At 43.8% G+C, this 13,793-nt stretch overlaps 1 protein-coding gene across 1 annotated transcript; it reads right to left on the bottom strand.

Moving 5' to 3' along the window:
* Nucleotides 1-332: 332 nt before the first annotated feature.
* Nucleotides 333-4,976, bottom strand: LRAT (lecithin retinol acyltransferase; the record flags this gene model as incomplete). Its single annotated transcript, XM_079705640.1, has 2 exons — nucleotides 333-489; nucleotides 4,437-4,976. The coding sequence occupies 2 exons, from the start codon at nucleotides 4,974-4,976 to the stop codon at nucleotides 337-339; spliced, it is 693 nt and encodes a 230-aa protein (XP_079561766.1). The 3' UTR covers nucleotides 333-336.
* Nucleotides 4,977-13,793: the final 8,817 nt, after the last annotated feature.

Here is a 13,793-nt window from a genome sequence, read left to right on the forward strand (position 1 = left end):
GAGAAGAACAATAATTACAGGAGAAAAAAAATAACACAAATAATCTCCTGCGGCCATCATCTTAGGGGCTGATTTTCTTGTAATGGAGAATTCTAGCACAAGCTGTTATGTTTCCAAGATTCGCAGTGCTTTGAAATGGAACTGCCTGGGAAGATTCAGAAAGCCTTTGCTCTTGGGCTTACACGGTAAGCACTTTGTGTGATTCTTAATCACATTTTTATCCAGAACGCAGTATTACAGGTCACATTTTTCTCAATGATGCTTATACTGATTTGTGCTCTATAAATATAAACATATCTACACATAGAATACACACACTGAAATGAGGGTATGAAGTTAGCCAGCCATCCATAAGCAGAATGGAATAAAAATTGCAGGAAGGGTAGTATATGATGCCAAACCCAGACAGACTATAGATGCCAATCCCAAGACTGCCGAAGCAAGAACACTTCTCTGATCACGAATAATTATCTTCACATTCTCACAAAACTGGAAAATAAAATTTAAGAATATTAGAAAAGGTGGCTAAACCTAGGAAGAATCACATATACCAAATAGTAGAGCTCAAGTTTCCCAGCTATTTTCTATCTACCAGAAGAATTAGAATTTCTCTCATGACCTTGGAAAGAATTTAAGATGTTAATAGTTCAGTTTCTTGATTCTACATCCCATAGTAGCTGAAATGATACTTTAGGCAACTAGGTTAATACTGGCAGTTGCCTTTGTACATACACAACATTTATAGAAATCTACAGAGAATGTAACCACATAAAAGTTTTTCAGGATTAAAGGTTAAAGACAACATTAAACTACCTCTCAATAACAATAACGTATTCTAAAGTAAAATGAGCAAACAATCTCTAATCTCAAGCAAATAGAATTTAGCCTATCATTATTGGTGAATTCAATTCCTACAACTCACCATTCTAAAATTTGGTGATACTTTTGATGATAACATTCTGATAAGTCTCAAAATCTAAAGGCATAGAAAGTCTAATTTTGTTGTCATATCCCATTCCCTGCCAACATATATTAAATTCATAATCAATTATGTGACTCAAAATTGACTGCTAGAAATAAAGACAAATTAAACAGGATCCTTACCCCCCAAGGAATGCATTTTTCTAAGATGTATAATTTTTTTCCTTAGAAAACTAATTTTTCTTAGAAGTAATGGCCTGTGTCTGAGTCCTGGATCACCTTTTAATCATTTAACATGTCCAGACTACCCTCTTCTCCTCCATGGGAATACTGAGGTTGTTGTGAAGATCAGATGAGATTTTTTTGCAAGAGTACTTTGTATTCGTCCGCATGCTGTATAAATGTAAGGTATTACAACGATTATTATCACTGCTAGATCTGTTGACAATTATCTCTACTTCATCAGTGTCAGGGCAGAATTCAGCAATTAGTTGCTCCATTTTGCTAAGAGTTTCCTACTCATACTGGTTTTAAGCTCCTTTTCTAGACGTGTCATTGTATATGCTTTTAGGGTCTCCTACAGTGGCGTATTTAGTACTGGAGAGCTAGGTTTCCAAATTCTTAATGGAATGAATGCACAAGTCCAATATATTTTAACACACTACCTTCACTGCAAGGCTGTCTCTGTCTGTACTTTTATACAGTATCTCAACAAATATGAAATTTCCTGTTGGTTATCCAGATGTCATTTTTTTATATGTCAAACATATGATTTGTCTCTTTTTACTAAACTAACAAGACATTGAGTAACAAATACACAATCTTAAAGTGATGAGGATCAAACTGAATGAAGTTTTCAGGACAATGAGAAAAGCTGCTTGGCAAATAATGGGGAGATATACATTTACGTAAGTACGAATGTTGTCTTGATACAGTCATGCTTCTTTTATCTCTTTCCAGTACTTTTTTTTTTTTTTTTTTTTTTTTTTTGCGGTACGCGGGCCTCTCACTGTTGTGGCCTCTCCCGTTGCGGAGCACAGGCTCCGGACGCGCAGGCTCAGCGGCCATGGCTCACGGGGCCAGCCGCTCTGCAGCACGTGGGATCCTTCCAGACCGGGGCACGAACCCGTGTCCCCTGCATCGGCAGGCGGACTCTCAACCACTGCGCCACCAGGGAAGCCCTCCAGTACTTTTTAATTAAGGCCAACATAGAATCATTGTGGAGTCTCCCCCAAAAGAAGACTTGCACAAGGAGCATCTCGTTTCTAATGTCCTGTTCTTGTTCACTTGGCCACCAGTCCAGGAGGTACCCCTGGTGTTGCTCCACAGTAGGAAATGTCCTCTAGGTTCTAGTTGTTAAGAAGCCTACAGGGGAACTTTTGAGCACTGAATCCCCGGAAAGTAAAAGGGGTATGTATATTCATTTTGGCAATGCAAAGCAACATCAGCAAAGAAAAAAAAGCATAAGGAATAGTAACAGTTACTAATTAAAGGGCTTTATAGTTTATGAAATACTGAAACTGTTAACAGTAATATAAACTAGTTTAATTTTATGATTTCTAAACTTGTAAAGAAGAGCATCACTACAAAAAAAAAAAAAAAGATTCTCTTCCAGTTCACTTTCACATTAGTTGCAGTGTTTTCCTGAGGGAAAGTGCTCTTGAGAGCTTTTATAAAAACAAATTTAAGTGAGACAACTTTGCAGCTCTCATGTTATGCTGATAATAGTTATATATATGGAGAACTCAACAATCAGTCCCAGAATTGTCATTTCTTATGTTTCCAAAAAATAGAAACCAGTCCTCCTTCAGTACTAGTGACCTACTTCTCTCAGGGCATGTTCAAAAACAGTCCTTAGAATTGGAAAATTTGGGATGGGGATTTTTTTTTTTTCCCGGGAAATCTACTCTGTGGTCAAATTGTTTGTTAGACCATTCAAAGTGAAGACGAAAACTCAAGTTTCACAAGAGGTGCTATGCAGCAACAGCAATTAAAGTACTTCTCTACGTCCATAAAATCTTACAGTTTCCAAAGAGGAAAAACTACTCCAACTAGTTATTTATGCTGATTAAATATTTTACTACCTTAAAAAAGCACTTGTACTGTGTTTTTTGTGTTTTTGGAGAAATATATAATACAGTGCTATATGTGTTCCATGAAAGGGTAACTCCTAATTATGGGAGGGAAATACTGTTTTTCCTTAGAGAAATTATGTGCTTGGGTCCTAAGTAAATCTGACATGTTTCCTTTTGAACACTTTTGGAGCCAGTGTTTGTAAATGTGGTGAAGTTCATTTCTAAACAGGCATGGACTGAAACTGTGATTCTTGAATCACTGCAGAGTGCTCCAACTGTATTTTTATTTTGCTTAGAAAAGAACCCCTAGATTGAGACTGTTGTGGCTTTATAAACAATCTGTAAGGAGTTTTACACACAGATGTATACATTCATGCTCTGCGAGAGGAGAGAAAGATTTTCACATATGGGTCAAAAAATTAAGATGTGGAGCAATAAAAAATTGGTTATATGGACTCAGATTCTTTTGGTACCCATATATCTAAACACAAAGAGTATAATCTGAAGCTTATTACGTGATTGCCCAGGTTTTCATTGTGAAGGGTGCACACTAACAATACCTTGGCTTAAAATTTGATTTTTACAAGTTAAGAGGTTTCAAAAGGCAATAAAAATCCATTGTTTTTCCTTTGGGTTTGTAGCTAATTTAATCATCTTAAATTCTAACAGTTTTTCCCCCCTTTTTATACTAATTTATAAAATTACCTTCCAACATTTAATGGCTTTTCTTGAAAGCCAATTGTTTTGATCTCTGGGGAACCCAGAAACAATGTAACCCACCTGTGGGGCTAGTGTGTAAAGGATGCTTAACAATGGGGAAGTCTAGATGGGAATTAAAGCCAACACAGAAGGAATGCAGAATACCAAGGAAAAGACTTCTCTGAAGCTCAGCTACAGGAGTAAGGGATCTACCAGAGAGGTCTTCTTAACGGAAATTTTGGCAGTTTATCTTAAGCAAAGGGAATTCACTCTCTGCAGCTTATAGATGGGGAAAACAGCATGCTTCCTTGTTTTAAGGGCACAACAATTTGTACTATACAGTGTTACGGATTAAATATAAACTCTGGACACCTTCCTTCCAACTGCAATTCTTGGGTAAAGTTGCAAGCACACGGCGACAGATTTTCTGTGACCCTCCCAGTCACCTGCCCATTGTCATTTCAACTACGCTGGATGGACACCCTGATGACTTCTGCAGCAATAACTGGGCAGCTCTCTGGCATCGCTGGCAGCGGTACTGCATTGCCACACTCTTTCACCGTGCATTTCGAGATATCCTGCAAGGCACATCGCCGTTTATTTATTTAGTTGGCTTCCCTGAAGAACACCAGAGGGTTCGTTACTAAATCTAGAACTCAATCCCTGCTCCCAGGGGATATGAAAGGTTAGGGATGGGAGGGGGCGTCCCCACCGAGCCCACCGGGGAGTCACACGTGATACCTTGTCGGCCTGGGGGCTGATCGCGGTGCCGAACCTGCAGTAGGTGACGAAGTGCTCGCAGTTGTTCCACAGCAGGCTGTAGGGAGTCATGCCCAGCAGCTTCTCCGCCCTCCGCGCCACCTCTTCGTTGAGCAGCGCCTTCTTCTTGAGGGACCTATCCAGGTGATTGACCAGGATGTCGGCTCCGTAGGCGAAGTCCTCCACTGTGTCCACGCGGATGCTGGCCACCCTGCCAATGACGCCCAGGATGAGACGCTTGTTGGAGACCACCTTCTGCGTGAGCTCCTTGTCGTCAGTCAGGGCCAACAGGATGTCGGGCATCATATGGGCGACACGGTTGTCGCCCAGGTAGATGCCATAGTGTGTCAGGTGGGTCCGAGGCACCTCCAGCACGTCGCCGCGGAGAAAAGAGTTGATCTCATAGAAAGTGTTCCTTGCCTTGTCTTCGCCCGGGGCGCCTGAACTGAAGAGCTTGAAGTTGGAGATCAGGAGCAGCTTCCCCAGCACTAGTGACACCGCCTCCAGCATTGGGTTCTTCATCCTGCAGGGAAAAGGGTGTCTTGGGGGGACCGTCGCCACTCGGGCACGGCCGGGCTGGGCAAGGTGAGCTGGCCGTACAGGGGCGCTGCGCCGCTGCTCACCCGCAGGCCAGCAGCCCAGTGCCACGGGGCACGCCGTCTGCGCAGGAGGCAGTGAGAGAAAAAAGGGAGGGGGAGAAGCCAGGAGATCGGCCGCACCGCACTGGCGACTGGGGAGGATGCGGAGCTGGCGGCGGCTCGCCACGGAATCAGCGGGACCCGTCCCGCGAGCCCCAGGCCGGGGAGCGCACCTGGAGGCGGTGCCGGGGAGCAGGGCCGCGCGCGGGGCACTCAGCTGCGCCTTTTCCGTGGCCTTTTATCGTCCTCGAGGGGGCGGGGCCGAACGTCGTCACACACCCAGGAAGAGAACTGATTGGGCGCCAGCGGCAAACGCCGCTCGCTGCGGTGTCGCGCGGGACCGCAGGCTCTTTGGAAGGGGCGGGCCGCCTCTGGGTTTCTAAGTTCCGCCCTGCGACCCCTTCCACATGCAGGCTTCCTCTTGCGCTGGATACCTTAGCACTTACCGCCTTTAAGCGGCCGTTTTTGGAGAGTAGTGGCTGAGGCGTGACCGCGCAAAAGATCTTGCACCTGTCTAGACTGGGGCGCGTTCTGGGCCCGTTGGGGACGTTTTCGGTGGAAAGTCCCCTCGGGCGAGATTTCTGAGCAGAAGCACCTCCCTCTAAAGGGTTCTCGGAGACCGCGGTTTACGAAAATATTTGCATATACTCTGGGAAGTGGGCGCGCCTCGAAAGCCTGCAGACTCCTTCCTAAACTCCGTAGAGGCGTGGACCCGCACACCGCGCACCCTCCTTCCCTTTAAATGCCAGGAATGCCCCTAGCTTTCAGCTGGCGCGCGGGTGGGAAGCGACCCCGCGGATGATCGGAACCCGCGGCGCCTCCGCGCTCAGAGGCACCAGTGACCGTTCAGCGTACGGCTCCCAACGGTCAGCACGTAAAACGGCGAAGCGCCCAACGTCCTCCTGGAAAGCAAAATTCATGGCAAGTTTATTTCTCCTGCTTCAGGGTCTCATGGATCCAGCTTCGGTTCACCCACCGAAACTTTGCCGCTCTCTTAAAGCGCAGCCCCCCGGAGGTGACCAAGGAAGGAAGAGGTCCTGCCTCGCAGCGGGCCCCAGGCTCCCCGGCGAGGCGGTCCTGGGGAGCACTCAGGCTAGGGAGCAGCGGTCTCGACGTCCGCGCCAGACTCGGCACGCGGTGTCCCGACCCAGCGCAGAGTTCTGTGCTAACGCATTAAGTAAATGCTTGAATTCCTCGGACAAAGGCCGCAGTGGAGAGCCTCGAATTGTTCCACAAAGCCTCCCTGTGTGGGGCTAATAGGTCTCCTCAGCGAGCAGATTCTCCGCTCGCCTGGGGGAGGGGCCTCCCGGCGGGTGATGGATGAAGGGATATTCATCTTACCTGGAAGATGAAGGGGACCATGGAGACCAGACGGGGAGGAGGCCGGCTCCCCATTATCCTCCGAGACCCGGCCTTCGCTCCCGCCCCCTATCTGCCAGTCGTCCCGCTTGCTGGTGACTTTTGTTCATTTCACAAACGATTTCGAATCACATTATAGTCCTGGCAAAGAGAAGAAAACTCCATTTCCCACAAAAGAATCGAAAGAGGAAAGGCAGAGAGGCAGTGGATGAGGAAATGTTAAGACATCCATTTCCTCAGTCTTACCCCAAAATTTAAAGAAAAGTGCAATTAGTGGGTAGCTTAAACTAATCAAACTCCTCCGCACACAGGCGCTTCTTAGCGTCCGGCCAGCACACCAGCTCTGCGGCTGGACGGGAACTCTGGGCAGTCTCTGGATATTTTTAGAAGTCTGATCCAGACCTTGCTGTACACCGTAACTGCAGTTACGTCGGACTGCAGACGTAAGTTTCAGGCTTCGCCTTCCGTCCAGAGACGTCCGACTCTTAGGCGCTGCACGCGCTGGTCTGGTCCAGTTCTGGGAAAGCACGGATACCGGGGCCTCCAGGGTCAAGAGCCAAACGACCCGGGGAGATCAAAGGGGACTTGGTAATTAGCGATTTCCGTCCCTAGTGGTCACTAACCCGGCTTATAACGCTACGACCGTCTGCACCCGGCGAATCTGCGGGAGACAAAAGCATGGAGAACTGCCTCAAGGCTCCACAGAGAACTCTTTTAGAGCAAAAAAATATATTAAGGAGAAATCACCTATAGACGCTCCTCAATGGCCGCATCCCCACGGCGTTTTGTGAGAGGCAGGCAGCACCAAGCTGATTTGCATTTGATTTTTCTTTCTTCCCCGGTGGGGTTAATTTTTGGGAGTCACTTAAAGAAAAAAGGAGATGAGCTTAACATGAGGCATGCATCCTAGTACCTTGCTCAAGATGTAGGCATTCTGCTGTCTTGGGAAATGAATGGTGGTGGGGAGTGCCCATAGTTTCATTCTTGAAGAATATTTTGCCTGAATGTTATGCCGTTAAATAAATTAATTTTTCTCATTGAAACTGTCCTAAAGCTGCCCTCTTTGCTTGCCTGCGGGAAATTCGGCTTTGAGGAGCCTGAAAGAGGCAGTGGAAGGTCTTCATTTGTCCCTTTCTGAAGTCTCCTCAGATTTATTAAGCTGGGAGGGGTTAGTGAGGATTAGGCTGCTTTTCAACTGGGAAAATGCAGCATCAAAAGAGCTCTTGTTGGCTGAACTGATTGCCTTCCCCTATTCAGCAATCGTTGAAAACTTCCCTTGCAACAACTCGACATTCTCAGAGTTGCATATAAGTATGTCTGTGAGCGGTCACTTTCTGATGGCTCCCTAGAGGCACTCTTCATAAAAATATCTATACACACTAATAGGCTCACATTCCCACTAATACTTTCCTGCCTGAATCAATTTGAGCCAAACTAAGGGAAGACAATTGCTATTAGAAGGAAAGGCCCAAGAGAAATCTAACATCAGAACTTTCTTCTTCCTAAATCAGAAGGGGTCATTTATTCGTAGAGGGGAGAATCTGGCTTGGTAGAGAGACCCCTAGTTCCCCAGTTGTACAAAAGGCAGTTACATTCAACAAGTTTCGATGTGCAAATGCCTTAAATGCACTCAACTGGGTTGCTGGGTCTGGCTGGGGGATTGTGAAAGAGCCGTGGCCGTCCTGGTCAACACGTGGACATCAATGCACTGTGGACTCTCTCCTCGACCACCCCTTCCTGCCCTCCCACAGAAACTCGCAAGACAGCCACAGCATCTGCTCAGGCCCAGGTCCATGTCTTCCAGTGGTGAAGGCCAAGATTCCACTGGGTTTCTGCACAGAGGAGCCTGGAAACAGGGCTCACAGTGCCCACCTAACTTTCAGGCTTCACCTTCCTGCCATGGATCCCATTGAAGGTCCCAGGAGATAGAGCTCCTGTTCTCGGGGACAAGAGGTGGCAGAGTCCTGCAGAAGCCAGGTAGGCTGAGGGATTTCCTATCTAAAGACGTTTTACCTCTGGAGACCCTCTTCCTCAGAAGTCTTTGGAGTGGAGCATAGGGTCACAGTATCATGTGCTTCCTGTGTGCTAGGCACTGAACTAGCAAGCATTTTCTCACTTAGTCCTCATGACCCTATGAGATGTCCTCTCCATTTTACACAGGAAGAAATTGGGGTTATAGCTCAGTCTCTGTCACCGTGTTAGTGTGGATCAGGACTGAACCACAGGTTCTTTGCTCCCAGGTCCACCACCACTGGGGATGGTCTGACCTCTCATCACTTCATCCACCTGTCATCCATTCATTTACTGAGTGCCTGCCATATGCCTGGCACTATGCCCAGTCCTGGAAACTCCATGAAAAACCCAACCCTAAACTTAGATCCCACAGCTTTTCTTTTTAATTTGGACTTCATTTCCCTGCTTCTCTAGTGCCACGGATTCCAATTTTTTTTTAACGTCTTTATTGGAGTATAATTGCTAGATTCCAATTTTTAACATCAGTTATTTTATTGCCATAGAGAAAGATCTGGTTATGGTGCTGGTTAATAGTATACCCTCACCAGGCAGGCCCCAGCACTGGAGTGGCCAGTAGTCCTATGCCCTCCTTAGAAACAGAAATAGGAGTGAGGTAGGTGTTGGGTATCTTGCCCAAGGACACAGAGTCAGAGCAGAACCTAAGTGCAGTGTCCCAGATTTCTTACCTCTTAGAACTTCTTTCCCCTAAACCTGATAAATCTGGCTTTCTAAACCTCCTGTTTTTGAATTATCATCCTTCAGGATTATTTTGTTGTTTTTCTTAGATTTTTTTAGATTATTACATCATTGGACACATAAATAATGATGGTCTTAACACGTTTTTCTTCTGAACTAGCTGTCCATCTACTTTCAGTTCCTTTACATAAGCCTAGCTCTGGCCCCATGGACACAAACAGGCCTTGACTAGCTGACTCTAAGGGAACAGCGAGAATAAAAGCTTTTGTGAACTTCCCTCTGGAGGCAGAGGAAAAAGAGCAAGACACCTTTTCACGGAGCCTTGGAGCCCAGGGCTTCCTGGAGTGTTTTCTGGTAGGATTCCATTACCTCCTGGGAGGAAGATTCTCCAGCTTCCTTCCTGTCTAGCTAGCACCTTATTATGAGGCCCTCAAACCTGCCTAGAGTCTTTAGAAAGATTAAAGGCAGCAGCTCCACCCAGACAGGATTTAGTTGTTTTGTTGTGATTGTTTTGGAAACCATAAAATAAGAACACTGAGCACAACAAGGAATTGACAGTTGATGTTGTAGAGAATCACGCCCCTGTAGATGAACACAGCTTACTATGAAGTAATCACAGGTGGGGGAGGCTGCGATGTGGGGGAAGGGGGCAGAAACCCTGAGCCTAAGGCCTGTGCCACCCTTTCCACCTGCATGAACTCTGACAAGTCGTTTGCCACCCACAGGCCTCAACTTCATCACTCTAAAATGGCAGTGATATTTAGGAGGGCAGTTTTGAGGATTAAGCAGAACCACACATATTGCAGCATTGTATGAAGGTTCATACCGTGAAACCCCATCTCTAATATCATCTGTATTATTCACCAGTGAAGCAGAGTAAGGCAGAGGTGCTTTTCCCTTTCTGCCTGGACAGCACAGTCATCCAAGAATGCAGAGTAGACAAAGGACATGCTTTTCCTCACAGACCCCTTTCGATGTCTCAGCACAGAGCCACAAGGGTGAGCAGAAAGTAGGCACATAAGTGTTTGCTCTCTCCACTGCTCACTGCCAAGGAAGTCCTCTATAATTCATAAAAACAAAGATAAAAACCCGCCATTTGTTCGAAAATGCATCTCACAGGACACACACACAAAAAAACCCAAAGGTCCATTTTAGAAATGGACATAATACCAAAGAATGACTAAAATATCTGAGATGCCCATGACATGTAACGCACATTTCACTTTAAAATACAAATAATAAATGGCAAGCAATGTTACTTCCTAATAACTTGGAGCAGGTAGCAACTATCTTATAAATTCATCTTTTTTTCCTTTTGATTCTAATTTACCATTATGAGGCAATAGTAAATACGAATATTGGGGGACCCAGGTTTATTAACAAAAGCAAATGTGACAATTAATAACCTTTGGCTACATATTCAAAAGACAATTACCACACCACTGTTTTCATATAGGAACTGTACAGAGAAATCACGTACTGTTACACTTCAAACAGGATAACACTGGCGATTACCAGTAATGCTAAGTACCAGGAACGGTGATGAATGCCATGTTATTATTTATATTTCAAAAATCCTTTCTAAATACATAGACACCCTAAGGGTAAAATGGCAGGTAACTGAATATAGAACTTTCTTAACATCAGTCTTAGCTTTTGCTACTCATATCTGATGGTTTGTGAGATCACTGAGACTCGAGAGGCCTCATCTGTGAAGTGTGCTGAGCTGGATTAGAATGAGATGCTCTCTAAACCCCCACAGTGTGAATGGCCCCTGGACCTATGAAAATCAAATTACTCAGGCCCTTCAGAGAGTCTTAGCTGCTGTCCTTGGTGAATTTTCACAATGAGTAACTAACAGAAAAAGAAGATAAATCTCTGTCTACTAATTAGAAAATCTAAATAGTGTTCACAATAACTGCTTTAAAAAGTGCAATGCCTCAATTGAATTAAAAAAAATAAGAAAGAAATCACTCACACTCCAGTGAAGCAGTAATTACACAAGGAGGAGAGAAGAGACTGAGCAGGGGTTTGGCAGCAGTTCATGCTGGAACTCAATGACTCTTTTGATAACATCTGTTCAATCATACAGAAATTTTAAATAATGTAAACACACTGGTTCGTCAATATTTTGTAGCAATATATACCATTGATTGTTGAAATGAATGTCTTTAATTTCTAAAGTTAACTTGAAGGGAAGTGAGTGTACCGTTCTGGTATTTTTGTGATTACATTTACTCTTACCCACCTCATGCTAAAAGAAAATTCAGTGTAGTTCAGCTAGAGCTGATTCATACCTAAACAGCTCAAGCAGTTATAAAAAAGGGAAACCGGATTTTAAATTGTCTCATACTTCTTAACTGGGAGAACTCCATGTGGGCAGCTCTCTCATGAAGAACCAGGCTGCCTGTGTTCTCCAGGGTAGGCACAAAACTTTGTGCTTGAATTAAGTTCACTTATTTTTATCCTGGTTACCCTCTAAAATGACTTGCCTTTATGTTGGATTACATAAAGTTACTTTCATTTTATTTACACCCAGACTTCACCTGTAAAGAATGTGAGCAGAATGGAAATTGGATCACACAGAATATGGAAAATAAATTCAATAAGTTTTTTCCTTAAAGATGAATTAAAAATCTATGAAATAGTTTTCATCCACAAAGGAGTTTAAATCAGAAATCACTGTAATTTTAATGTTCAACTGGTTTAACTTTCAAAAAGAATAAACCAGGATATGCGTCCTTTGGTCATAATTATTTCACATTTTAACACGTGTCTCGCACTTTCTCTTTTCCCATCTTCATTCTTTTACCTCTCTTATTTAATTCCTGAAGGGATGGTTCTGATATTTTTTCGTGGTATCCTCTAAGGGCACTATTCCCACTGGAGGACAGATGGCATCCAGAAAATCAGGGTCCTAATTGTGTTCTGGAACCTCGGAATGCAGGCTCGCAGCTAGCACAAAAGTGGGCTCAGGGCCCTTAGATCACTCACCTCATCCTCTAGGGACTTGCCTCCCATAGAACAGTAAGTGACCAAACCAGCCAGGCAAGAACCTCCAGTGCCAGGCCCGGACTCAGCAACAGGGAAGCCACTGGAGGGTGACCCTGGCACTGGGCCCAGAGGTTTAGCCAGACTTAGACACCCTCAGCATCAGTATTAGATTTCCTACACTCAGTCCTATATCACCAAGAATATTTTCACAACTTACTTTGTGATTCTAAGTATATTGGTTAAACTTTTCATGCCCTGGTCTGCTCATGTACAGAAGCGGTGACTGGTGATGAGGACTCTCCTGAACTTTCTGGAATTCAATGTAGCAATAGCTCTAGACAGTCCTGCACACCTCACCACCAAGTCAAGTATAAGATGACAAATCTAAACTCTGTTTCCTTAGACTATGGTTCCTCCTGCATTTGTGTTTCCTTTTGTTGAAAGGGAGCAGATTTTCTTATATGTCTTTTATGGCTATACCATTTGCTTTTCAAATAACAATTTCTGATTTTTGTCCTTTTAAAAAAAAATAAGTGAGGCCTCCAATGTAGAATATCTAGCAGAGGTTTATTCTTTTTTCAGAATTACAAATTAAGGAAGAATAACTACAGAAAGAGTGATTATTGATATTGTAAAAAAGATATATTGCCAAGGAGCTATTTTAATAAATGTACTTGACCAAAAATGTGACTTTTTAAAACTCATTTCAAGGGCTTCCCTGGTGGCACAGCGGTTGAGAATCTACCTGCCAATGCAGAGGACCCGTGATCGTTCCCTGGTCCGGGAAGATTCCACATGCCGCAGAGAAACAAAGCCCATGCGCCACAACTACTGAGCCTGTGCTCTAGAGCCAGTGAGCCACAACTACTGAGCCCATGCACCTAGGGCCTGTGCTCCACAACGAGAGAAGCCACCACAATGAGAAACCCACGCACTGCAACAAAGAGTAGTCCCCTCTCGCTGCAACTACAGAAAGCCCGCACGCAGCAACAAAGACCCAACACAGCCAAAAATAAATACATTAAATAAATAAATAAATAAATAAAATTCATTTCCGCAATATTATCTAGAAATGTATCATCCTTGATTAAAACAGTATTCATAAATGTTCCAAGTTCATGGTGGGCATTCAATAAAAACTCCTACTTACAATTTTATCTTAACCATTGTATTTAAAATTTTAATTATAAGTTACTCATATTTGGATTAGTTAAGAATCTTAAATCCATTTGCTAGTATTTCAAAATTATTCCTGTGCTTAAGATTGTATTGCCTTGGGTAAAGGGTCATCTTTTTGAGTGACCTTTAAAGTCCCTTTGATTCTAAACTTCCACACTTCTTTGAGAAAAACAAAAGTAGTACATTTTAGTATTTTCCCGCTAGCCAAGTGTCAAATTTATAAAGCAAGTCATAATGCTAATAAAATAGTAGCATAATTTACATTTTATTTAACAATTTTAAAATTACAGATTATATATCAAAAAATTATTTATATAAGTAAAATATTCCCAAATAGTGAAATAGATTAGATGAAGCGTGCTGAGTCATAATATCTGTGTATTTCTGAAGTCACATACATTTGTTCCTCCCAAATAAGTAAAACCCAAGGGGTAGGCTGAGTCAGCACACTACAAGTAGA

The sequence above is a fragment of the Hyperoodon ampullatus genome (assembly GCF_949752795.1).
Source record: "Hyperoodon ampullatus genome assembly, chromosome: 1".
Classification (NCBI taxonomy): Eukaryota; Metazoa; Chordata; class Mammalia; order Artiodactyla; family Ziphiidae; genus Hyperoodon; species Hyperoodon ampullatus.